The sequence below is a fragment of the Pteropus vampyrus genome, unplaced genomic scaffold, assembly GCF_000151845.1.
Source record: "Pteropus vampyrus isolate Shadow unplaced genomic scaffold, Pvam_2.0 Scaffold223, whole genome shotgun sequence".
Classification (NCBI taxonomy): Eukaryota; Metazoa; Chordata; class Mammalia; order Chiroptera; family Pteropodidae; genus Pteropus; species Pteropus vampyrus.
In genome coordinates this window covers 1,249,388-1,276,100 of record NW_011889004.1, presented here as the reverse complement: position 1 = coordinate 1,276,100, position 26,713 = coordinate 1,249,388, and the positions used below count along the sequence as shown (strand labels likewise).

Here is a 26,713-nt window from a genome sequence, read left to right as displayed (position 1 = left end):
TACTTTTATTCCCAGCCCTGGCCTCCCTTCTGAGATCCAGACCCATATATCTACCTGGATGTCTCCGTAGGAATGTTTAAATTTGGCGTGTTTGGCCAATTAGCCCCATGCGTAACACCTAGAAAGCCTTCCATAAAAATGAGCTATTACTGGCCATCAATGTCATTTTTAGCCCCCGCTGTCTGATCCACCTCCACTTGCTATTATTGTTCAGTAGCTTCCCAGAGTAACTTAGGTATTTTCTGTCAGCAGTCTTAGCCCTGGGTTAAAGCCCCGATTTGTTGTTCTGGTGGGGAGCTCATAGGAGAATCCAGCCTGATTCTCCCACCTGCAGGGAAGAACTGAAGCAATGAAAACGAAGACACTTCAACGCCAAGCCCATATTTTCCCAAACAATCAGTTTGTTGGGGAGAATCTGCTAGCAGCAGACAGGACATAAAGTTCTCCCACAGCAGCTTCTCTGGGTGTGCCAGCAAATGATGCCTGGGGCCTGGCTGGTGCTTCATGGCACGGCAGGGGCCTGTGAGGGAGAGCTAGACTTACGCTATTAGTACAGTTTTAGCTAGAGTGTCAGAATGGCCCAAAACTGTAGTTCATGGCTCTTGGGGCTACAACGTGGAGCAATTTGGCAACAACAACTTGAGAAACAAGGCAGTGCAGTGGTAATACCAGCAGGCTCTGGGTGGAACAGACCTGGGTTCCAGTCCAGGTTTCACCTTTCACTGTCTGGATGATAGCCAGCCAGTGGCTGTCCTGCTGAGCCTCTGCTTCTTCCATTGTAGAGAAGAGGTGGTGATTAACATTTGTGGAGTCCTTACTGTTCAGTTAAAACACAGGAAATTGTTTCTATTCAATCCTTAAGAGCTATTTAAAAATAGGATTTAGTCTTTAAATAGAGTTATATTTCCCCACTTCATCCACACTAGTTATAAACTTCGATAACATGTAAGAAACAAATAATACACGTATATGGTTCAAAAATAGAAATCAGAGTACAAAAATGAGAAATGTTTTCATTTTGACCCTTTTGCATCTACAAAAACAGCAATCGCATAGGATTAAAACTAGTTTGTGCCAGCCATCGTTCTAAAGCTTCGTATTAACTCGCTTAAATTCGTCAACTACCCCATGAGATAGGCACAATTATTATCCACTCCTTCGTAATATTTCTCCTGAAGAGCAGCAGAAGGATCTGGGGGAGAGTGCCAACAACCTAAGCAGCCTCCACAAGTGATTTAAAAGTTTGACATAGTAGAACATACAGATGTCAAATTATAATGTACACCTGAAAATTATATAATTGTATTAACCAATGTTACCCCAATAAACTTAGTTTAAAAAATAAATAAATAAATATTTTTTAAAAAAATAAAAGTTTGAGAAACAGAGGTCAATACATAATTATTAAGTGCCAAATAGGATTTTTCCACCGGGTGTCAGAAACACAACTCCCTGAGGCGTAACACTTGGAGCGAACATGATCTGAACGACAGATCCTAACTGGACCCGGGAGGAACCCCCGCTCCTGCGCCCTGGGGCCAGGCTGTATGTGGTTTCCGAGGAAAGGCGCGCCGGGATCCGCTGCCTCAACCAGTTTTGCTAGAGTAGGCGTACCCCCTACTAACAAAAGCATTTGGAGCGACTGCCACTATAGCCAGTCAACGCCGAGCTCAGGCCCGCGCCTCCCGTTAGAGTGGAACTTCTAATTGGTGGAGTCCTTCTGAAGAAGGCGGCACGGAGAGTGTAAGTCCCGCCTCCTTCAGAATTCTAAGCCAATCGCTGCGTCTGAGTGGTAGTCGCTGTTAGGTTGTGTCGTGAGTAGTGACCTCCGGGGCCTGAGGGCGGGGCAGGGAGCTGGCGGGGGAACTGCAGGGAGGGGACGCTACCCGCGGGTGCGCAGAGTGAGGACGGTGACAGCCACGCGCGCACGTGCGCGCCCGGCTGCAGCGCGGCCCCGAGACTTCCGTCAGCCGCTGAGAGGCGCGCGCGATCTGGGCCGCCGCCGTCTAGGGGCCGCGTCCCTGGGTGACCTCGGCGTCCCCGGCCGGAGTCCTGGAGCGCCTGGCCGGGTCCGCCTCGTTCGTCCCCGCTCGCATTCCTTCCTCACGGCCGTCAGGGCCCGCCCCGCAACTCCCCTTTTCCGCTCCCGGGGCAGGGTCCTCGCGGCCCATGCTGGCCGCTGGCGACTCACGCCCCCCAGACAGATCCCGTTCCTGCTGGCCGGCCACCATGGTGGCCCTGAGGCCTGTACAGCTTCTCCAGGGGGGCTAACAGTCCCAGAGTGTAGGCCTCGGGACGCGAGGGTCCCGGGCCTGAGCCCCGCACCATGGCCGGGGCCATCGCTTCCCGCATGAGCTTCAGCTCTCTCAAGAGGAAGCAGCCCAAGACGTTCACCGTGCGGATCGTCACCATGGACGCCGAGATGGAGTTCAATTGCGAGGTAACCGGCCTGCAGTCCCGACGGGCTGCGGCGAAGGGGAGCCTGGAGGAATCCCCGCTCACTGGGCCCTGGTGTGGGTCCGGCACCGACCCAGGCACCCCTGACGCGGTGACAGTCGAGGTGGAAACTTAAGGGATTCTGTTTATATCATCTCTGAGCATAGGTAGAGATTGCCAGAACCGGAAGGGGCCATCTAGGCCCAAATCTTCATATTAAAGATAAATTGCTGCCTTTTTCATTAGAGCTTTTGGGTTTCAAAGCACTTCCTGAAAGTTTTCATTCATTTTTAACAGCGAGAGGCTGGATGCATCAATGGTAGCGAATTCTAGTTTTCAGTGTCAAAATTAAGCTACAGCTCTATAGTTTTTACTTCAATAGATAATATGTACCCTCAGGTATTAAAAGCTTATTTCGTTATATTGAAAAGTCTATACTTGTTTGCCTTTTCCAGAACTTCATTATCTGGGAAAAAACTCTTTGAGGGATGAGATGATGTCTTCCTTGTACTTAAATTTTCCTTACAGTTTCCATCGTGATAACAGTTATCGTTTGAATATTTTCTAAGTGCCATCTATTCATACCTTTAATTCTTACAATGAGGTAGATACCGCAACCACGTATCTAGTAAATGGTAAAGTGGGGTTTTGAATCAAGCTCTTAACCCGTATAGTACTGCCTTTCAAGTAATTTAAGCCATTGCTAGTCAAAGTGTGGTCTGTGAACCAGCAGCATTGGAAGCAGGGACCTAAGTCAAGGGTTGGCAAACTTTTTCTGTAAAAAGCCAGATAGTAAATATTTTCAGCTTTGAAGGCCATAAGGTCTCACTCAGTTGCAGCTACTCAACTCTTCAGCTCTACCGTTGTAGCACAAAAGAAGCTATAGGCAGGATTGACAGTGTGAGGAGCTCCACTGACCTGGTTCCCTGTAAAACTGGTAAAAATTATTGAAAAACAAAACAATTTCAACTCTCTGGAAATGGTCCTAATGGCAGTCATCAAGTGAAGAAACATCCATTCAAGAAAATACATAAAAATCTGGTAGGGAAGGTGAGAGTTTGTGGCATTTGAACCAAGACCACGACTACCCTCCCAGCTCTCAGCTCAGCAAGGTAGAGATTCTACTTCAGACTGCTGCAACTCAGAACACAGGGCTCCCTTTCCCTCTAGTCCCTAGTCAGAAAGCTTTCTCCCCAGGAGGAGCAGGACTTTAGTGCTTCTCATCCTGCCCAAGATTACTTGTTGCTAAGACTGAGTGAAGTTGAAAGATAGGGCTTCTTTCTTCCACCCAGCTTCTATTTATGAAATGGGGATTGTGCCTTGGTGTGGCACACTGAGAATTCTGGGCCCCAATTACTCTTACCCAACCCTCAGCTTGTAAGATGGTGGTTCCAGCCAGGAGAGGCAAACTGAGAAGACTTCAGGCTGGTATATTCCCCTCCCCACTTTTACCAAGGGCTCATAGATTTTGCCTGGAGAGAGAATTTGTCTAAGCTCCAAATTTCTTCCCAAAGGTAGTGACTTCATTTGCAATAGAGTATGGAGTAGTTTATGCCTAAGAATACTTAAGAACAATCAAGGTTGCCCCAGAACATTGTGGAAAATAATAATATACCACAGTTAGTGGAGTTTAACAGTTGAGTGTGATCAGGGAAAGAAAAAGAGAGCCCTGCTAAACCTGTGGGCATATCCAAAGATGCACTTCCCTGAGGAGCAACAACATAGGCCTTAACACTGTGAAGGAAATAAATTTCAATGAAACAGTTCAGTCAGTCTCTAAACAAATAAACAAGCAAGTAACAGTAACATGCCCTGGAAAGCAGGCACCAGTCCCCAGGGTTACTATAATATCTAAAATGTCTAGTTTCCCACAAACAATTATGAGGTATGCAAAGAAACAAGGAAGTAGGACCCATACAGTAGAAAAAAGCTAGCAACAGAAAATGCTTGTGAGAGTGACCAGATGTCAGATTTAATGAAAAAGTTTCAAAGTAGCCATTATAAATATGTTCACAGAACTAAAGGAAAGCATGATTAAGGAAGTAAAGGAAGGTGTAATGATATTTTTGTATCAAATAGAATATTGATAAAGAGATAGAATTATTAAAAAGAACCAAATTAAAATTCTGGAGTTGGAAAGTTCAATGACTGAAATGAAAAATTCACTAGAGGGGTTCAAAGAGTTGAAAAGAATTAGTGTACTTAAAGATAGATTGATATAATTATGCAGGCTGAAGAGTAGAGAGAAAAAAGAATGAAGAAAAGTGTACAGAGCTACAGAGAAATGTGATAGATTGAGTGCACCAACATGTATAATGGGAATACATGAATACCAGAAGGAAAGGAGAGAAAAAATATTTTAAAAAATAATGTCTGAAACTTCTTAAATTTATTGGAAAACAATAACCTATACATTCAGGAAGCTCAATGACCTCCAAAGAGGATAAACACAAAGAGATTCACAAACAGACATATATTAAAAAAACTGAAAGTCAAAGGCAAGGAGAAAATCTTGAAAGCAGCAAGAGAGAAATGGCTCTGCACTTACAAGGGAACCCCAATAAGATTAACAGTTGACCTCTTCAAAGTGCTAAAAGAAGAAACTTGTCAGCTGAGAATCCTATATCCAGTACAATATAAATGAAAAGGATGTTTCAAGAATGAAGGTGAAATACTTTCTCAGATAAACAGAAACAGAGAATTTGTTGCTCAAAGACCCACCTAACAAGAAGTGCTAAATGAAGTTAAGGCTAAAAGCAAGTGATCTCAGTAATTTAAATCCACATTAAAAAAGCACCAATAAAGGTAATTATTTAACTATAAAAGAGTATAAATGCATATTTTTCTCCTTAAATGATTTAAACAGCAATTATATAAAATATGCATATGCTATATGTTGGGACTATAACATAGAAATGTAATATGTATGTAATATACGTACCAATAACAGCAGAAAAGAGATGGGTGGGAGCAAAGCTGTAATGGGCTAAGGAAATGACTACAGATGGCAAAGTGATAACTACAACAATGTATTGTCAGGTTTGTAACTTTAATAGGTGTAATATATATAACAATAATACTATTAAAAAGGGGAAGGGAATGGAGCTATAGAGGAGTTTCTGGAAAATATCACTGGAATTAAGATGGTATAAGTCTGAAGCTGATTTTGATAAGACAGGATTATATGGTAAACTCTAGAGTAACCGTTAAAAATATATATATGTAGAAAAAAAACAGGAAAAAAATCATTAAAGAAGTTTAAATGCTTCATTAAAAAATAGTCACTGAATGTAAAAGCAAGTAGTAAAGAAGGAATAGAGAAACAAACAGGAAACACATAGGAAACCAAAAGAAAAATAGCAGTTATACATCAAATAATTAGATAACTTAAATGAAATGGAGAAATTCCTAGAAGGACACCAACTACCAAAATTGGTTTGAGAAGAGACAATCTGAATAGATCTATAACAACTGAAGAGAGTAAATTATAAAAATACTACCCACAATGAAAAGCCCAGTCTCTACCCACTAGAGGCCCAGATGGCTTCACCACTGAATTCTTCCAAACATTTCAAGAACAATTAATGCCAACTTTTCACAAACTCTTAAAAACAAAAAAAGAGAGAGAGACCACCTTTCAGCTTATTTAATGAAGCCAGCATTACCCTGATACCAAAACCAGATAGAGATAACAAGAAAACAAGAGACCAATCTTTTATGAATATGGAAGTAAAAATCCTTAACAAAAATGCTAGCAAACTGAATCCAGCAACATATAAAACAAATTATATACCATAATCTGGGTTTATTCCAAGAATCAAGGTTGATTTAACATCCCCAAATCAATTAATATATTATGTCATATCAACAGATTAAAAAAAATCCATGATCATCTCAATAGATGCAAAAAAAGCCTTGACATAATCCAGCAGTATTTCATAACACTCAACAAAATAAGAATAAAAAGGAACTTCTTCCACCTGATAAAGAGCACCTGAAAAACCTAAGAATCCTATGTCAAATCCAAAGTCATAAAGTTTTATCCCTGTATTTTCTTCTAAAAGTGTTATAATTTTAGCTCTTACACTTAGGTCTTTGATCCATTTTGAATTAATTTTCGCATGTGGTATAAAGTTTATATACTTAATGATGAAACACTGGATGCTTACCCGCTAAGATTAGGAATAATCAAGGATGTTCACTTTGCCACTTCTATTTAACATTGTACTGGAGGTTCTAGCCAGGACAATTAGACAAGAAAATGAAATAAAAGGCATTAATACTGGAACAGAAGAAGTATAACTATCTGTGTTCGCTAACCACAGACTCTAAAGAATCCAGTAAAAAAAACTGTTAGTACTAATAAATGAGTTTAGCAAGGTTGCAGGATACATGATCAATATACAAAAATTAATTATAATTCTATATACCTTCAGTGAACAATCTGACAATGAAATTAAGAAAGTTCTATTTATAATAGCATCAAAAAGTATAAGATAATGTGGGAATAAATTTAACAAAATTGTAAAACATTCTGAAAAATTATAAAACATTGAAAGAAATTAAAGATGATCAATGGAATCAATGGATCCATTGGAAAAACATTCTTTGTTCATGCATCATAAGAAAATATTGTTAAGATGGCAATATTTCCCAAGTTGCTTTACACAATCAATGCAATCCCTATCAGAATCCCAATTTTCTTCTTTGTAGAAATTGACAAGTTGATTCTAAAATTCAAATTGAATTGCAAGGATCCCAGAATAGCTAAAACAATCTTGGAAAAGAATAAAGTAGGAAGACTCAACACTTCTTCATTTAAAAACTTTTTACAAAACAACCATAATCAAGATAGTGTGGTACTGGCATAAAGATAGTCATATAGATCAGTGTAAAAAAATTAAGTTTACTTGGGGTCTTAATGGATTTGAATCTGGGAAACACAAAATTAAGGGAAGACCTGAAATGTGCTCTGGGGAAGACAAAGAAAGGCAGAGCTTATAAAGGCAAAAGCCACATCTGGAGCAAAGGAAACTTCTCCTATTGGCTACTTAACATGATGTGATGGCTAGTTCAAAAAAGATTGGTCAGGTCCAGGTGGTGAGATTCTAAAGTAATCATTGGCATGGGAACAAGGAGGGTTAAATTCCAGGATGTACTTTTACAGCAAGCACAAAAGTCCAAACCTCATCTGGGTGCTGATATGAACAAGTCTGACTTCCCTAATTAATGACCTCCTGACCCCATTTTAGCCCCCCACCCCCAGTATTATTACTCCAATTTAGGTATTTCGGTTCATAGAGCCAAAGGTGGAAACAATTTAAATGTCCATCAGCTGATGACTGTCTGAACAAAATGTGGTATATCAATACAATGGGGTATTTAGCAATAAAAATGAAGTACCAGTACATGCTACAACGTGGATGAACCTTGAAAACATAAGTGAAAGAAGCTGGTCACAAACAACCACACAATTTATGATTATTTTCATGTGCAAGTCTAGAATAGGGATATCTGTAGAGATAGAAAGTAGATTTATGGATACCTAGGGCTGAAAAGAGGCTGTGGGCATAGGAGAGTGATAACTAAAGAGTATAAGGTTTCTCTTTGAGGTGATGTAAATGTTCTAAAATTGAGTGTAGTGATGATTGCACAAATCTGAATATGCTCAAAACCATTAAATTGTACACTTTAAATAGAATTTAAGATACATGACTTATATCTCAATAAGTTTGTAAAAAGGCAGCATTTGATAAAATTAAAAATAATAGCCATGACTTCTTTCCAATAAAACTTTAATTATAGATTTTGAAATTTGAATTTTATAGAATTTTAACAAGTGATGAAATGTCATTAAAAATTTTTCCAACCATTTAAAAATGTAAAATTCACTCTTAGCTTTTAAATTGCATAAAAATAGGCAGAGGGTTGGATTTGTCTTGTGGGCCATAGTTTGCTGATCCCTGATCTAAGTTACTATTTGATAAATATGAGATCGTGAGAGATACCCATAGGGAAAGAGATTTTGTATGACCTTTCTTCAGCCATAATTTTTCTATGAAAACCTCTTATTTATTCTTCCATAAACAAATCCCAGACCTTAAGAGGATGGACAGTATTATCAGCAATGGCAGGATTTCTCAACCTCGGAGCTATTGACATTTGGCTGGATAATTCTTTGTGATGGGAGACTATCCTGTGCACTGTAGGATGTTCAGCAGCATATCTGGCCTCTACCCACTAGATGTCAGTAGCACCCTCCACCTAGAGCCAGTTGTGACAACCATAAATATCTTAAGACATTGTCAAGTGTCACTGGGGTTGGAAAACAGCCTCCCCTTTCCTGTCTTCTCTCTCCCCACCGCCACCACATTGGGAACCACTGATCTATAGAATGGGATAATAGTAGTGATATTCGAAGACACAGAATGTTATAATGTAGAGTTTGTCAATCTTTTATGTGCACATAATTGAATGAACTGAGGATCTTGGTAAAATGCAGATTCTGATTCTGTAGTTCTTTGGTGGGACTGAGAATTCTGCATTTCTAACAATCAAGTGTTGCAATACCACTGGCTCAGGGACCACACCAAGAAGCAAAGCAATAGGAGAAAGTGCATAGGCTTTGAAATAAGACAGACTTGGGCTTGAATTCCAGCTAAACTGCTTAAAGCTTGGATAAGATACTTAAGCTCTCTAGACCTTAGTTTTCCCATCAGTAAAATAGAGCTAGTGTTATTGACCCTGCAATGTTGTTATAAGGATTCATGGAATGTGTAGTGCTGGGCAGAAAGGAAGGGACTATAATTGGCCTAAAGTTGGTAGCTAAGGTCACCATGGGCACGGCCATGTTGTGATTTGTCAAGCTGTTGCATCTCATTGAACCTCAAATTTCCAGTGAAAATACCTGTTTGTAAATGATGTTCAAATATTCTTTTGAAAATAACAGTAGTTTGATCTAAGATGATAGAACTTAGCTTCTGAGAAGTGATCAGTCTTCTGCCCTATTTTTATGCCATACATTAACTGAGCAAGGTACTAATGCAAGGAGATGGCCAATGTGTTTGGGAAATAAAGAAGACAGGTGGTGCTTGAGGAGTTCTTGGCTTTACTGAGGTAAAATGTAGGTGGTTTTCTTAGAAGGACTCAATTTCAGTGGTAGTTAACATATATATCATGTTACCTTATGTTAAGAAGTTTAGACTTCTGCTGCAGAGACAGGGGAAAAAATCTCTTCCTTGCACTACTTGCTGCATTGGCTCGATGGTTTGGAGAATTTTTCCGCTTGAAAGATTTGATATTTGTCATTTTGAGAAAGTGGGTGTTGAATGTAATTTGCCAGGAGGCTAAATGGTTATGTTATTTCTTATCTAGGATGGAATTTTACTCTAATAATTCAGTCTATCAGTAAGGAGAGCCAAATATGAAAAATTTTTCAAAATTGAGTTGTGAGAAGTTCTGCCATCTTATATTGCAAAGAAAGCCTCTTTTCATGTTGGTTGGCATTCCAAATGTTTTCACATACCCAAATGGGTATATGATCAGATTAAATACCAACATTACAGATTATTCCAACATGCAAGTGGACATAAAGTCGTCCATGACAGAAGGAACTTTTGAAAGGGGAAAACAGGAAGGACAACTCTGGTGTTTTTAATAAGATATTAAATTTTAGACACCCCAAGATTTAGGCAAACGATTCCCTTCTGGGATGTAAACTCCAGGAGGGCAGAGGTGGTGATTTCATTGCTTGGTTGTATACAGTAATTATTCTCTGCATGAGAGCACTGAGAAACTTTTCTTATTTCAGAGGAAAGATGGTCTCTACCTTATCGGTTGGGCTCTCCCATGGGGTTTAAGTAATGCCTATGAATGGCACGGGTGCTACAGATCTAGAACATAGACAATTAATAGTGAATGCAGCCCTGCTGGTGAAGAGTGAAGAAGGGAGGAGGGCATTTACTGACTAGTGTTGCTGGCCGCTGGATCCCATGTCAGCCCTTTTGTAGAAAGAAGGGCTAGGGAATAGCAGTTACTGTGTGCCAGCTACCATGTTCAATGCTTTGAACACATTATCTTATTTGATACAATGGAGACTCATTTATTTATTCATTCAACAGATATTTACTGAGTACCCACGTGGGCCAGGCAGTGAACACAACCTAGCAGTGGTCAAAACCTACTTAGGATGTAGGCGCTGTCATTGGCTTCATTTTCAGAGGGGAAAATGGAGGCTCAGACAGGGTAAATAGGCAGCTTAAAGTCCCATTAGAGCCACTGTTTATTCTGAAAGAGAAAGAAGAGGACAGAGGCAGGTTGGTAATAGAAGAGTAGATGGGCACACCGTCTAACTCAATAATGACCAATGAGGCCAGCAGTTGCATATTTGAACTTGACAATGAGACTTTCAAGTAAGTTGAGTAGGTCTTAGCTCAAGCCCCTGTTTTCTTGTTGAGGCTGCTGAGGCAGCACAGCCTAGAGGTTACAACCATGGTCTCAGGAGCCCAGTCCCTGACTCTGCCCCTAACCAGCTGAATGACTTCAGACAAGGTCCTTAATCCTCTCACATGCTTCTGTTCCCTTATCTGTAAAATGGGGATTGTAATAATTCTTTCTGCAGAAGGTTGTTACAGGGATTAACATTGAATTATTATTAGTAAAGTACTTAGAATAGCATCTGGCACAGGTAAGTTCTATATAAGGGTTGTTACATGAAAGAAAGTGCAGGGTCTCTCATCATTTGGCTCCCTTTCTTGGCCTCTCCTGCACTTCCTCACATACTCTCTTTGTTTTGGGCCCATTGTCCTGGTCACTCTTTCCTGAAAGCTCTTTTCACACTGCTCTACTTTATACTGGCTGTTCCCGTTGCCCAGAACACACTTGGCTCCTGGCATAGACGTTCTTATTTGCCTAGGCTCTGCTCAAGTGTTCCCTCCTCCTTGTGCTCAAGACCACCACACAGTTACTAAGTGATAGAGTCAAGGATTGAACCCAGGTCATCTGTCTTCCAGGCCAGTCTTCTTTCTAGTAAACTCTGCTACCCAAATAAAAAGCTCCAAGTAGAAAAAGGGGAGAAAAGGTTAGGAATCTGGAGAGAACTTAAGTATTTGATAAATAGGAAAAAGAGAGTAGAAATAGATCTTTCAAAGAACTTCCTAACTCAACTATTTGTCTCTGACATTATTTTGTTTATTGCATTTGATGTGAGATACCATTTCAAACTGTTTTGTAAACTTGCCAGTGGGCTTAAATTTTTGGCTGGTGAGTGATGATGTGCCTGACAAACCTCTGTTAAATCGCCTTGGTGTTTAGCTTGTCTTTTTTAATCAAATGGACATTTTCTGTAAGTGAATTTTTTTTTCTTGCCACAATCTATTTCAACTTCCTTGCCTTTGGCCTAAAATGAGACTTATTTTGTAAATAGTTAAGTATTTTCTAGTTGCATATTTAACATGCTTTATGCTCAGAATTCTCTTTACTATATTCAACCTGGTGTCTCCTCATAATGTTTAGTGTGTCTACATAGATAGCAATGGATTAACCTCTATTCTGAGACTCTTTCATGTACCTTGAAAAGTTAGTTATGTAACAACTTTTTTAAAAAAAATTATTTATTTAAATTAGTTTCAAGTAAAGTACATTGGTCAGACATCTATATAGTTCTTAAAATGATCCCCCCAATTGCTCCCTCCCTCTCCTGGCCGTCCACCTAGCCATCATATTAATGCTAACTACAATTCCTCTGCCATGCTCCCCATCTCGTGCTCCCCATCCCCGTGACCAACTATCAACTACTAATTTGTACTTCTTTAACCCTTTACCCCATTCTCCCAGCCCCTCAACCCCCTTCCCCTCTGTCCATCACTAAATTGTCCACTATATTTGTGAGTCTGTTTTTGATTAGTTTGTTCTTTTTGTTCCTTAGATTCTGCATGTAAGTGAAATCATATGGTATTTATCTTTCTCTGTTGACTTATTTCACTCAGCATAATAACCTCTAGGTCCATCCATGTTGTTGCAAATGGTAGGATTTTATTTTTTAATAAAAATATTCCATTGTATATATGAACCATAACTTTTTTTATCTGATTGTCTGTTGATGGGCATTTAGGTTGCTTCCATGTCTTGGCTATTGTAAATTGTGCTGCCATGAACATAGGGGTGCATAGATCTTTATGAATTATTGTTTTGGTTCTCTTTGGCTAAATGCCCAGAAGTGCAATTGCTGGGTCAATAGGTAAATCCATTTTTAATTTTTTGAGAAACCTCCAGACTGTTTTCCATAGCGGCTGTACCAATTTGCAATCCCACCAACAACGTATGAGGGTTCCTGTTTCTCCGCATCCTTGCCAACACTTGTTGTTTTTTGATTTATTGATGATAGCCATTCTGACGGGTGTGAAGTGATATCTCATTGTGGTTTTAATTTGCATTTCTCTGATGATTAGCAACCTTGAGCCTCTTTTCATATGTCTATTAGCCATCTGTATTTCCTCTTTGGAAAAGTATCTGTTCAGGTCTTCTGCCCATTTTTTTAATTGGATTGTTTGTTTTTTTTGCTGTCGAGTTATATAAATTCTTTATATATTTTTGGATATTAACCCCTTATCGGATGTATCATTAGCGAATATCTTCTCCCAAACAGTCGGTTGTCTTTTTGGTTTGTTAATGGTTTCCTTTGCTATACAAAGTTTTGTAATTTCTTTAAAGTCCCCTTCCCTCTCCATCCACTTCTTCCCCCTGCAGTTCAATTTTGGAACAGCCAGTATTTAAAGATTAGAGCACACAGAAAGATATTAAGGGGGAAAGTCCCAGCCTCCAAGATGCTCATAACTGGTTAGAGAAACAGGACACACACGAAAAGATAACACAAAAGAGTCTATATGTATCAAATGAAGGTGTGTTACTGTTGTGAGGGCAAGGAATTATTGTGCGTTGGGGCGAATGGGGAGCACTTCCCCTATCCACTTTACCCCTGGCTTTGAAGGCAGGTTCATGTCCATAGATGCAGGGGGAAGAACAGTCCTGTCAGTGGATCAGTGGGTGTTGCTCGAGCAAAGGCAGTGGCTGGGAATCCTGTGGTTTGAAGAGTGAGAGGAGAGAGATATGTTTGAATTGGTAGGTTCAGACCAGATATTGGAGGCCCTTGAAGGCCAGATTAAAGAGCTTGTATTCATCAGATGCAAGGGAGCTTTGAGGTTTTTCCTAGGAGAGTGATTTAGAGTGGTCGGCATGCAGAATGATTTGGAATGTTAGGGAGTAGGCGGGGAGAGGTTGGAAACAGGACCCAATTAGAAGGCAACCTCTTTGGGCCAGATGTCACACTAATACCTGAACTAGCTGGGGGCTGGGACTGAACTAGGCAGATTAAAGAAAGGTCTAGTGAATCCAAAGTCCTGGTCATGAGAAGAATGAGGCCAGGGATCCTGGTCTTATGTGGCCAGGGAGCAGAAAACCTAAGACCCAAGATTCAGGAGGTACCAAGGTCTAGAGCCAGTCCTTAGGCCCCAAGGCCAGCCAAGCAGGAGGCAGTTCTTGGGTATAGCCTGGCCAGAGCTGGGCTCAGGAGGTCAGCACACTTTCTGCGTTTGGTCCCAGTGTGCAGTCAGGGTGTTACTTGTATAAAACCACGGAGAGCCCTGAACTGATGTTTGAATCCCTGGCTTCCAGGCAGAGCTCCTTTGTGTGACCTTGGGCACATCTCTTCTTCCCCCCAGGCCTCAGTGTTTCATCAGAAAAACAGGGGAGAAGAACTTGATTTTAAAAGCCCTGGGCTTTAACATTCTATATTAGGTGATGTGGGCAGAAGAAGCTCATTGCACAACTCTTTCATATTTCCTTCTTTGGTAGGAAGTCAACTTAGGATTTGAGCATATAAGTATGAGAGAAATCTTGTAGAGGACAGGAAGAATATTTCTTAGGGAACAAGAGCTGGCGTCCTGAAGAAGGTAAATTGCCTGGGCAATAGCCTTTCACTGCCACGTGCTCCATGAGTGACCTTGGTCTTAGCCCTCTAAACTTCAATTGCCACATCTGTAAAATGTGAAGAATAATAGTATTCTTCTTATAGGATTGCTTTAAAGCATGAACGAGGTGGACATTTACAGGTATTTTGCCCACAGCCTGACCATAGTAAGCACTTGGTAAATATTAGCTTCTTATGTTATCATGAGTTGCGAGTGTGAGAACAAAGAGGAAGGCTCTCATGCTAGAGGCACTATGAATTTTCTCCTTTAATCATCTCCTTCATTCTTTGAACCTTCTTCAGGTTATCCATGCCTTTGTAATTATAGACCCTCTGGACTCTATAATTAGTCTAAATATGAGGAGCTTTCCCTTATACCTTATTCCTGTTTAAGGATCTTTTTTATAATGTGCTATATAATTGATCTATATTTAGCTTTATGCCCACTGTGATCGCTATCCATAAGATTCTTTCCTTATTTCTGCCATAGTTAATTATTCTCCGTTTTTTTTGTCCCTAATGTGTCATTTTGAAATTTTTTTCTTAGTTTTTATGACTTCCCCAATTATTCATTCTAGTTTTACATTTTTGTCCAAGACACTTTGCTACTTGTTTAATTTTGATTTTAGGAGTTAAAGCATTTGAAGTTTTAAAAGCCTAGAATTGAGTTTTCTCAGAGCTGCTAATCTTTTTAGCCAGCTGGTGGTGAGGCTTCTCTGGTTTGTTACAGGATGATGTGTTCCATCTTCCTGCTTGTGCTTTGTCCAATTTAGATTATAAATCCACATTTTAGTACATTTTCAGCAAGTAAAAGTTTATTACCAAACTAGTGCTGACTTCAGGGGAAAAAATCTTTAATGAAATCTTCAGTCACTCAGGGTGCTTGTTCCAGTTTAGGAATCACCGTGGCACCGCTAGGTGGGGTCAGAGCACATCATTTCTAAAGACATTGGGCCTTTTTCCTCTTCCTACGCTTGCTGCTATTCTTCTTGCTTCTTTGCCAAATTCTAGCTTTGGAAAATTCACAAAACCTTTCTGTTAGTGAATTATGTTACTTATGACTTTCCCATCCACCTTGCCAGTTTTAGTCTCTTAGTTTTAGTAACTGGTAATATGACTTTCAGATTACACTTAAAACTGGAGTCCAGAGTAATTACTAAACTTATCTGAACTGATCTGTGGTTTTAAATTCACCAACAGCATATTTATCTAGTATCCACTCATGATGATTTGAGATTAAGTCTCATAAACAAATGTTTAGAGTCTTAAGCCCACAGTAGTTCTCATTCATCTGCAGAAATTTTTACCAGTCCTACCCACTCATACCTATACCTTCTAATGCTGTCAAAGTCAGTGTTATTAATTACTGTGAAACTTAATCAAAAGATAAGCTAGAAACAAACAGAATGCTTAAAATTTCTTTCCAGGCTAAGGTGTGGGTTCCACATGAGCTGATTTTCATGAATGGATTATGCTCTCTAGCTCTGTTCTGGAAGGTTTATATGCACTTCTGCATATAAACCATAATTTTGGGGAAGGGCAGGCGGCATTAATCAGTTGGATAATGCTTAATCATGGGTTGTATTTCATGGTCGGCTAATTTTACCTCATGATTGGGCATTTGGAATTTAGCTTTGTGTTTATCTGCACTGAATTTACTGTCATTTCCTATTTGTAGCTCTCTGCAGAATTTTTATTTTTCGTATTTCAAGCATCGTAATCATTGATAATTGCTGAATATCAAACAACATGCTTGGTACTAAAAACCTTCTGTTTTTCAGCAGTATTATAATTATCATTTTTGTTACATTAGGGAGTTCATTATTATAAGTCAACTCTTGATTATTAAGAGAAAGGAAAAGATAGCAATAGCAAAACATGAGTAAGGGAAAAGAATGTGGAAAGCACACATAAGTTAACTGTTAAGGGTCATTTACATCCCTGAAAATGATTTTAAGTTATAGAATGAGATGTTAAAGAATTAAAAGAAAATTATTATACCAATGAAAAAAATACTACGAGGTTTATAGAAAACCACCTCAAGCTCATAGACTCAGGGGGTATAAATACTGAAAGGCCATTTGATGGTTGTGGAAGCTGAGATCCAAAGAGGTTAAGTGACTTTCCCAACACAGCGGGTTTGGGTGTTTTATAGCTATTTGACAAGGCTGTGATTGCTCTCATGTTGTGAGCTAAATTCAAAAGACAGAAATTGTCTTATTTGTTTTGGGGGGTTGTATTATTTTTATAGCACCATAACCATATTTTTTTCCCTTTGTCACCTGTCAGCCCACTTTGAAGCACCTCGTCTTCTTTTTTCTTGTAGCATCATAAAATCTGGGCATTGCACGGGGCATAAGAAATTGACAGATGATGAAACTGAGGCCCAGTTGAGCTACATAGCTCACCCAAGGTTATAAGCTTGTGTGTGGTAGAAGGAGGGTGTTTAGGAACCCCTCTCTAGGTTCACTGCTGCTGCCATAACCTCTCTCCACTTCAGCAAGAAATGTGCTAGAAGCTGCAAACATAAGGACTCCCCTGCCCCAAAAAACTATAATTAATTTTGTTTTGAAAGACTTATCAGAGTTTAAAACCTCCATTTTGTGACTTCCCAACTTGCTGTGATTTTTTTCTTACTAGTCTCTTTTGTTCTGTGGAAATTTTTTTCTTGGTTGATTCTTTGAGATTTAGATTTCCTTGCCAAGGTATTTTTAGAGAGAAGAAATCAGTATGTGTCACCAAAGGGGGAAAATATATATACCTGAAAGCCCAATTATGCAATTAGAATTTTAATAAGGAATATCATAAATTCTTGTTTCATTGCAATCATTGCTTAGAAGCCTCTTCTACTCAGAAGCCTCATTTAGTTATCATCATCATTATCATCAACAACATCAGCCAACCACAGCATTTATGGAGTGGCCGCAGATTATGCAGCACTTGCTTGGGTTCTGGGAGATTTGAAGTGTGTGTGCGCACGTGCGTCTATGTGTTTGTGTGAGAGAGAGAGAGAGAGAGAGGGAGAGGGAGAGGGAGAGGGAGAGGGAGAGGGGGACGGAGCATGAGCATGAGCATTTGAGAGCAAGCCCTTGCCTTCAAGGAGTTTAAATTCTGCAGAATTAGAGGAAAGACGGGAATTTGGGGAAAGGCAGACACCTCATTTTTCTGTTTTTTGTAAAGTACATACTGACTCATGTCAGTATGATAAAGGGAGGGATCTTAGAAAGGTCTAGTTATGGATAAATGGAAGCACAGAGTTTTGCTGACTTGGGAGGGCACAGGCTAGGTTGTAACAAGGCAGGGCAATTGGTTGAAGGAAGAAGGAAGTAATTTCAAAGTGGAGAGCCTTGAAACTAATAATTTAAACAGATTTCACATACTGACAGAGATGATCAGAGGCCTGGGAGAAGAAAATTACTTGCTATAGTTGATTATGGCAGAAATTGACAGGACAAGAGATTGGTGTTGGGATTTTTTTTTTTTTTTTGCAAGGAGGAGGTTTCGGGTTTGTGAGATTTTGCTCAGATTCAGATGAGCACCATAGGGGTCGTGACTGGTAGAGCAGAGAAATGAATCTTCTTACTTGGTAAAATACTGTTTTTATTTGAAGGATCTCCTTTTCTCTCATGTTGAGAAATAATGTCTCATTAGGAGTGGTGCATCCTTTAATTGCAACAGGAAACAGCACAATAGTTTTGCAGTTTAAGCTCCTGAGACATAAGAACCTGCTTCTGTGGTATGGTGATAGCACACTGAGTTTGGGAGTATCAGTTTTACACCTGTATTACTGTATTTTTTTAATCTTCTTTGATTAAATAATAGATTTTAATGGAACTCATTATTCACTTACTATACAGCAAAATCATTTGTTATAATTCTTTCCATTGTTTTTATCTTGTAAATTGAGGTATCTGGCATCTGTTTTTTCAAAGTGGACAAAAATAAAGTTGTATTTAGGTTTGGATCTGGTACATTAGCATCTTAAATTCTCAAGTGTCCTATAGTAAGTAAATCAGTTATTGTAGGCCAACAGTGACTGCAAAAGTCAGTTAGTGATAAATATTGACAGGGGAAATCACAGTCATCCTTGGTTTTCCATTTCTGGAATAATGGTAAACACGGTACGCATGACACGAGCCTGAGGAGGCTCAGTTCCTTCTGTTGATGTATCTGTAAGGAAGCAAATCTTTTGACAACTTTTATGGCAAGAGCTGGGGCAGCTTGTGAGCTAATTAGGAGAAACCCTGATAAGTCAATGCTGGGTTTGTCAGTTCTCTTTCACCTTCTGTGGAGTAGGTAGCCAGTCAAATAGCATTCCTATGTGGCTGATAATCTGGTCCCCCAGACCTCTATGAAATGGAATGTTGGCTTCTCTGGTAGCTTTTTGTAGATTTGAGTCTTCTCTGTAAAGCTGAAGTTTCTCTGTGGGTCCTAATTCTTAGGCACTTTACAGATAGCAAGAAAATCCATTCTCTTTCTTCAAGAAAGTTGTCTTTTTCTAGCTGTGGCCTTTCCCTGTCATGTGGCTGGTTTTCTACTCATCCTATCAGCAAGTACAGGGATTCAATGGCTGGTTTTCTACACAATTGTATCAGCAAGTACAGGGATTCAATGGCTGCATGGCCTAAGGAAAGCATTGGGAGGAGTGCAATGTGAAAGCTGTGAAAGCAAAAAACAATGGCAGTTTTAGGGTTGTGAGTCTAAACACGGCCAATTTTAAGATGACGGTCTTGGACGTTATTCATAATGCTTCCCTGGTTAATAGACCTTAGTGAGCCTTGTAGGTTATTGGTGTCAGTTACTTCCTCTAGCTACGTTCCTGCTACAGAGAGTAAATGCTTAGTGCTATTTACTTAAAACATTCTAGGTTGATAAATTACAAGCACTTCACTCTGGGTAAAGCTAATAAATTCAGCCCCTATGAAAAAAAAATAACAAGCTGACAGCACTTAGTCCTGTTTATAAAGTTCATACACATCTATCTTTAATAGAAGCACAAGTGTATATATCTATGAAATAGTACTGCAGACTGTTAAAGTACTAGAGAGCACAGCCACAAAGCATGAAGCATTGTATTTCCAGACCCACTACCATTAGCCTCTACGCTTGAAGGGCATTTTGAGGACGAGGCCTGCATAGTGGGAGCTTACATGCCATGGAGTCCAGATTTATGCTCCTTCCTTCCTTTCTTCTTCCTGCAAATCACCTTTCTCACTCCTTACACTTCTTTTTTTCTGTCTGCAAAGTGAGCATCTGCCTCATAGCCTCCCTGTTCTTCAGAAGGCTGAGATGAGGCAAGTAGCTGCTGTAGTGGTATATGTGGAACAGTTTGAACACTGGCCAAGTGGAAAGATATAGGTTTAAATGAACATTTAATTAAAACCAGGAGCTGTTCTGTTTTTGGCAATCTGTTCATGAAAAATGACAAACCCTAGGACAAACAAAATGGCCTTAAGGCAGTAGAAGTACAAAGCCTGAAAAGCTTTTGTGTGATCACCTGATCACATTTCAGAAAGGGAAATGTTTTAATTAAAAAAAAAAAAAAAATCCCACTGGTCTTGGCTTCTTAGAGACCCGGCAGGTATTATTATGGGATGCATGACTGCTCAGAACCAGTGATTGAACAACTTTGTTCCTAATCAACCGTGGCGAGTCTGAGCTTTCACATGCATTAGGCTGAAGCTGCATATTCAATACTGCATTGAACATTCAGTACTGCAGATAGGATAATTATGCTGCTTGTCAGATACTAGAAAAGTGCAAAGAACGTTCCTTCACTTTGCAACAGCTTGGACCCAAGTGGTAGACGTGCTGTTCCCTCCAGCTGGCGTGACCTCCCTTTCTTCAGCCCCTTCACCAGAGGACAGACTATTGCCTGGCTTTCAAGAGCCAGCTCTGACAGTGTCTCTTCAGTGAAGCCCCTCACCCCCCAGGGCCTCCGGAACCGAGTTGTGTTCCCACAGCACTCTGTTCTGTTAGTATTTACCAAGTTACGTTTTCGTTATCCATTTACCTGTCTTCCCTGTCAGACATGAATAGGGACAGTGTCTTGTCCCGAATCATCATTTATCTCTTGTCCCAAGCACAGTGACTAGGACGTAGTGGGTGCTCAATAAATGTTTGTCAAATGAGTGATAGCATGGTTAGCTCAATGAGAATTGATAGTGCCCTTTCTGATCTGTCATCCATCATCCATGGAATAAAATAAGACGAGGGAGCTTTAAACAGTGCCACTTGAGAATATAAAGAGAGGAGACAGGGTAAGAATGAATAATAACTACCCTTTATTGAGTTTTTACTATGGGCAGGGCACTGTCTTAAGCTTTTTAATTGTATTAATGCACTTAATCCTTAGATCAATCTGCTAAGACAGGTTCTGTTTATTATCCCCATTGCGAAGCATAAGTTCAGTAACTTGCCCAAGGCCGCTGAGAGACAGAGCTGAAATTCATATCGATGTTAGATAACCATAGCCTATCTATGCCTTTTAGACTGGTTCCTGGAAAGAATTAGGCCCTAATGTCCTGAGGCATCCATCTTACGTAATGATTTAGCTTCTCACCTGTATATCTGGAATGGTACTAGTTATGATCTATCCTTGGGAAAAAGGAGAAAACAGTCAGTTGGATAACTTTCAGTGTTCTCTGGTTCACATGAAAGAGGCAGAGTTAGCTGACAAAGAATTGGTTTTAGATGGTAATTTTCTCCTTTTGGAAGCACAACAGTATTCTCTAGTCTCTAGTCTTCAGTCAAACTAAACTACAATACTTTAATTTCATACAAGGACCATCTAAACTTTTTTTGCCTCTAGAACTTTGCTTATGCTATTTCCTCTGCCTGAAACATAATTCTCTGCTCACTCCTTCCCCAGATCTTCACTCGGCTTCTCTTTCACATCTTAAGAGTCAATTTAGATGCCATTTCCTATCCTTCCAAGATAGAGGGTCCCTACAGCCTCTGGGTCCCTGTCATGGCACTCACAAGTGTTGTAGTGCTGAAAACGACACCTGGAGTTGATTTTTATATGTGAGTCGAGGGAGGCGGTTATCTATCCCTGACCGGTTCGTGCCCTAGACCTCTTTGAGAGCCAAGACTGCCTCTTTTGTTTCCCATGTAGCGTATCCCCTGTACCTCGGCTGGTGCTTGGACACAACGTGTGTTCACCAAATATTTGTTGAAGGAGTGGATGGACGGGTGTTCGTTTTGCCTTAAGTTTTCAAGCGTTGGGTTTTTGAAGTAGTCAAGTCTTCCGTTGGGCAGCCATCATTTGCTGTGTCTTGTATATATGTACTCGGTTGGACACTGTGGAGAAAAGAGACATGACGGATGTTGCTCTTGTTCTGGGCACCTACAATCTAGGGAGACATTCAGATGTTCAGATCACTGCACAGCATCAGCACAGTGCAGTGGGTCACTGATAAAACTGTAAAGATGAGCATGATTATGTTCTGAGCAGTCAACCAGAACCAAGGAAGCCCCATTTGCAACCCAGGACCTCCCTTCACGGGGAGCCTTGAGAACCACCTGGAGCAACTGTGATCAATGGTTCTTGTTTGTAAAGAAGTAGAAACCCAAATTAGGAGGACTAAGCAAGCCTCATACACCTGGGGAAGGGCATGTTGAAAAGTATATCCTCAGGTAGGTAAACAACACATTGGCTGTTAGATTTAACTGAAAAGAAGAAAACTTAATTACGTAAAAAGAGAACATTTTATTTTATAAATAGAGCTAAGACTAAATCAGATGTATTTTGGATATCTCTACCTGGTTTCCTCAGGCGCGTTATCTCATCTAAAACTTAATTAGTCATCTGTTCCCCCCGAAACTTGCTGCTTCTCCTGTATTCCTTCTCTGCTTTAATCCACCTAGTGTTCAAATCCGAAATGCGGGTGTCCCTCTTGATTCTTTCTTCTTCAGTCCCCATCGGCATTCAAGCATCAGTTCTGTGACTGCCTCCTTTTCATTTTCCAGGCTGTCTTTTCTCCCTCCCACTGCCTTCATCAAGGCAGGAATTGGCCTTTCTACCCTTCTTGCATCTAGGCTCCTTTCCTCCAACTCATTCTCCACCCTGTTGTCAGAGCACATTCCAAAAGGCATATCTGATCCCATCACTCCTCTGCCCAAAAGTCTTCAAAGACTCCATGGTGAGCCACCTGGCCCCACATCATGCCCCATTCCCACCACACCCCCTCCTGAGTTCAGGCTGTCTGTTTCAGCTCTACCAGATGACTTGCAGTTTTCTTTAGATATAGATTTTTTATTTAGACTTGTTTCTTTTTGCCTTTCATCTAACTCTCACTCGTTCTCTAAAGCCTCTTCTGACCTGGGTCCTTGCTTCAGTCTCCTGCATAGACCATGCTTCCCGTATTTTGCATCCTCAGTGTCTAACGTTGTTTGGCACATAGGATGTATTCTGTAATGCTTGTTGTAAGAATAATTGAGAGGTAGCAGAAGTGTTAATTTGAGCTATAAAAGAGCAATATCTGGGTCCTTCAAGAATGAGTTGTTTCAGGGTGGGAGAAGAGTGTTAAGATACCAGTTACTTACAGGAAAAGGTGGCTGGGGAATAGAACCCCACAGAGGAAGAAAAAAGGCAATTGAGGAACTAGGGGTTGCCTACCTTAGATCACCATAAAAAAAGTCCAGTGTCTGCCTTAGCAGGTTGCTGAGGAATCTGTGACTCAGTTTCCTTATTTATACAAAAAGGGAATAGCTCTACAGTAGGTAGACCCAGCAGGTAGGCTCATTTCCAACTCCGACATTCTACAATTTTACAAGTCAAAGTGAAAAATCTAAGTAGGGCATTTTGAATTGATGTGAGAATTTTTTCCCTTCTCATTTTATTGCCAGCTCCATGGGAACAAAGACATTGTCTCTTTGCATTCAGCAGAGGTAGTTTTGCATTTTACAAACAAAGAAGTACGAAGAAATACAGGAAAATTGCATTAATATGATGTTATGTTTGAGAATTTAAACTCCCAAGTCGGGAAATTCACTCATCATTTTTTTCACAGCTTTCTGTTTGATGCCCTACACATCCCTTTTGCAGACAGCCCCATTGTACCAAAGCCGGGCCTGGCCTGGCCATGGCTGTGAGTTATAATGGATTGGGAATCGTTACCTTGATCTTCTTGGCCATCTCCAAGTTAATGTCTGTTTAACTTTCCCAAGTTAATGTCTATTCTTTAGTGTTACATTGTCTTGTAGCAAAGTAGTCATTTATGATATATATACTATGTACTGGCTTAAAATAGAGACAAGAGGATAATCAGCATCCTGAAGCTTCTAGTTTTCCAAAATAATATTTCTTCAGTGAAGTCTGTCTGTAGGAACTAAAACCCGGAGTGAATTAAAAAACCCTTTGTCCTGTTGTCAGACTGGGAAATGGGTGTGCCAAGAAGCATTGAGCCTTAAAAGGGGGAAGGAGATGACCTTTTAAAAATAAAATTTGTCATTTTATTTTATTCTACTCAAAATAATTTCTAAAGACCTCAAGTTTGGTAGTGTTCCAGGGGCCTCACTAAAATCACAGAGGGGACAGGGGCAGAGCTAGAAGGACAGATAGGAGAAATGGCCCTGGTGAAGGACAAAAGGTATGTATCTCAACCACTTGTCTGCTGCGGTTTTGGTGTCCTTCCATCTAGGTTGCTACTTTGCCTTTTGACTTTTACTGCAAGCATAGAAGAGGGTTGAGCTCTCTTGTTAAGTACCTCATAGAGAACACACTGTTCATTCACATATATTAAAAATAGAAGGCCTACTTGAATACTCTGTAGAATCAGGTTTTAGCAAAAGCCAAACAGATATTAGAAGTCTAACTTATTTTTTCCTTCTTGCTTTTATAACAAGACTCTAAATCCCAATTTTTTTTTTCCATTCCTTTTCATTGTGCATCTTCAGTGTGCCAGGAACTGGGTGGAGACTTCTAATGAGGCTAGAAGGACAAACACTTCTGAGTCGAATGGTGATATTCTTCCAGTGTCTGGCACCCTTGTATTTGAATCCCAAGATTATTCCTAGTATGACCACTGACACTGTGATGTGCCTCATATGCTCATAACTGTACCAAGCATACATTTGAATGTCCACCTGATACTCTGGGCCCTTGGGGGTCAGGGGTGGCGGGGCGGGGCAGTGAGCAGCAGCTAAAGGGTGGTATGGAAACATCCTGGATTGTTTAACTTGAAAGCCACAAGGTGGCAACATTTACTAAGCTGCTGGGCATTTTCTTCCCCTATTAAGATGTTGAACTTGCTTTTCCAGCTATAAGTGTGAATAGCTGAGAAAAGGGTTTATTTAGTAGCCATTGCTTCAGGTCCTTTTGAGAGTGAGGCTGTAGGATAAGCACAGTATTGTGTTTTATTGTATATTGATGTCTATTCATCCTCTGGTTTAGATACAGGAGAGTTTGAAATTACTCCATGTGACCATGGGCAAGTTGCCTCCTCCCCTTTGGCCTCAGTTACCCATCGGGATAGGAGAGACCTATGATTGGACTAACTAGGTTTCTAATGGTTCTTTTTCTGTATGATTTATGATTTTGGTTACAGCTTCCTCCCCTATATTGCCTTTTTAAAAAACTTCTAGTAAAACCAGCCTTTAAATTAAAACAAAACAAAACACTAGCCTTTTACCAAAGGGCAGGGTCATGATTTTTTAAAAATTAATGACAAAATCTCAAGGAAATTAATGTCCCTAGAAGCTAGCCATCTCCCTGGATTAACTCAAGAGGCTAAACTCTCCTAAATGAGGATGCTTATTTACCAGCTTTCCTAAATTAGCTTTCAGGATATTAAGATCTGTAAGGAACTGTCCAAGGGAGGTATTGTGTATGCTCTGCAGTAATTAAACCATTAAGCTCTAATTGGTATTTTCTCACTCATGGTTTTGTGTAGGAAGCTTTAAAATTATTTAGGAATTCTGTGTTTATCAGCCATCTTAGTGTCATCCCCACATTTTGGAATCTGAGTAGAGAGTGCAAAGAAAAGGTTTTTGTGAGAGCAGATTATGCCTTTTGCTCACAATGTGTTTCCCTCTTGGTTTGTTATATTGCAGATGAAATGGAAAGGGAAGGACCTATTTGATTTGGTGTGCCGGACCCTGGGGCTTCGGGAAACCTGGTTCTTTGGACTGCAGTACACAATCAAGGATACTGTGGCCTGGCTCAAAATGGACAAGAAGGTTGGGCTGGAACTGGATGAAAGCAGTAGGGCTAGCTTGTGCTCTGGTTCTTCCCTGAGCATGTGCCTGGTTTGTTTGCTCATCATGGGACATGACAGAGACGTAGTAGAGAAAGGGGCAAGTCCTGAAATAAGTCATGCAGGAAGGAGGTCCTGGAGAAGCCACAGGTTTTCTACTTGTCCCAGGCACACAGAACCAACCAGGATTAAACTATTGCGATCCCTGCCTTCTTTACTCATTGCTTTATGCTGTTCAATTTATTGAACCACGAGTTAGGCTTTGTGAATAAAAATTACATATATACATTTTTTACAATTTATGTCTTTGAAAGCTTTTCTTGGGGCTCATGTGCTTTATGGAATTTTAAAAGTCTTTGAGAAACACCATGGTCCAACTCAATTTAATCATTAACATGATTTAAAGAATAAAGAGTACCCTGGTCCCTGTGGTAAAGGAAGACTGTCCATTTTGTTCTCATGATTTTCTGGGGCTTCTGCAGCCTGCTGGATAAGTCTAGGCTCCCAGCACTTTTCATGTGGCTTAGAAATGGATATTGCCTAGGGAAACTGCCCTCTGCCTGGGTTCATATATGCATACAAAGGCATACTTACCTACTTACCTGCCTCCCTAACCATGAGGACAGATGAGAGCAGAGCCATGTACTTCTGACAGCAATTCCTAAAAGACACCTGAATCTCAAAGTAAGTCAGTGTCTAATTTTTATCCCAAATGGAATCCCCTGCAATTACCCACCTGATTTTATTATCTGCTACATTGCATGATAAACAGAGAAAGCCGCCTGTCTTTTACCAGTTTTACTCTAAACTCAAGTGTTCAAATCATGTTTGCATATGTACATACTCATCTGAATCTTCATGTTCGAATCCCTGCTGGTTTTAAATTTCATAGAGTAATTCCCAATGATCATGAACATCAAAATGCCACTGTGTACCAATGTCAGTGAGACTGTTCTAGATCAGGTTTATTTTGAATTTTCTGGGCACCATCAACTGGAATTTGGGCAGGGGTACAAAAAGTGATCTGTCAAAGACAGCAAAATTTCTGTATCTTTTTGTGATTCTCAGCAAAGTAAATTTAAATCATAACCTGAGTGTTGGCCAAATGGATATT

At 40.1% G+C, this 26,713-nt stretch overlaps 1 protein-coding gene across 8 annotated transcripts in view; it reads left to right on the top strand.

Moving 5' to 3' along the window:
• Positions 1-1,856: 1,856 nt before the first annotated feature.
• Positions 1,857-26,713, top strand: part of NF2 (neurofibromin 2) — a 69,943-nt gene continuing 45,086 nt past the window's right edge. For 3 of the 8 annotated variants that reach the window (XM_011373352.2, XM_011373353.2, XM_011373354.2), the window contains exons 1-2: positions 1,881-2,440; positions 25,457-25,582. In XM_011373352.2, the coding sequence (XP_011371654.1) occupies positions 2,327-2,440; positions 25,457-25,582 (240 nt within the window). In that variant the 5' untranslated portion in view covers positions 1,881-2,326. Of the gene's footprint in view, positions 2,441-25,456; positions 25,583-26,713 lie in introns of all 8 variants that reach the window. The other 5 variants (XM_023538465.1, XM_023538461.1, XM_023538462.1 and 2 more) reach the window with 5 other exon arrangements.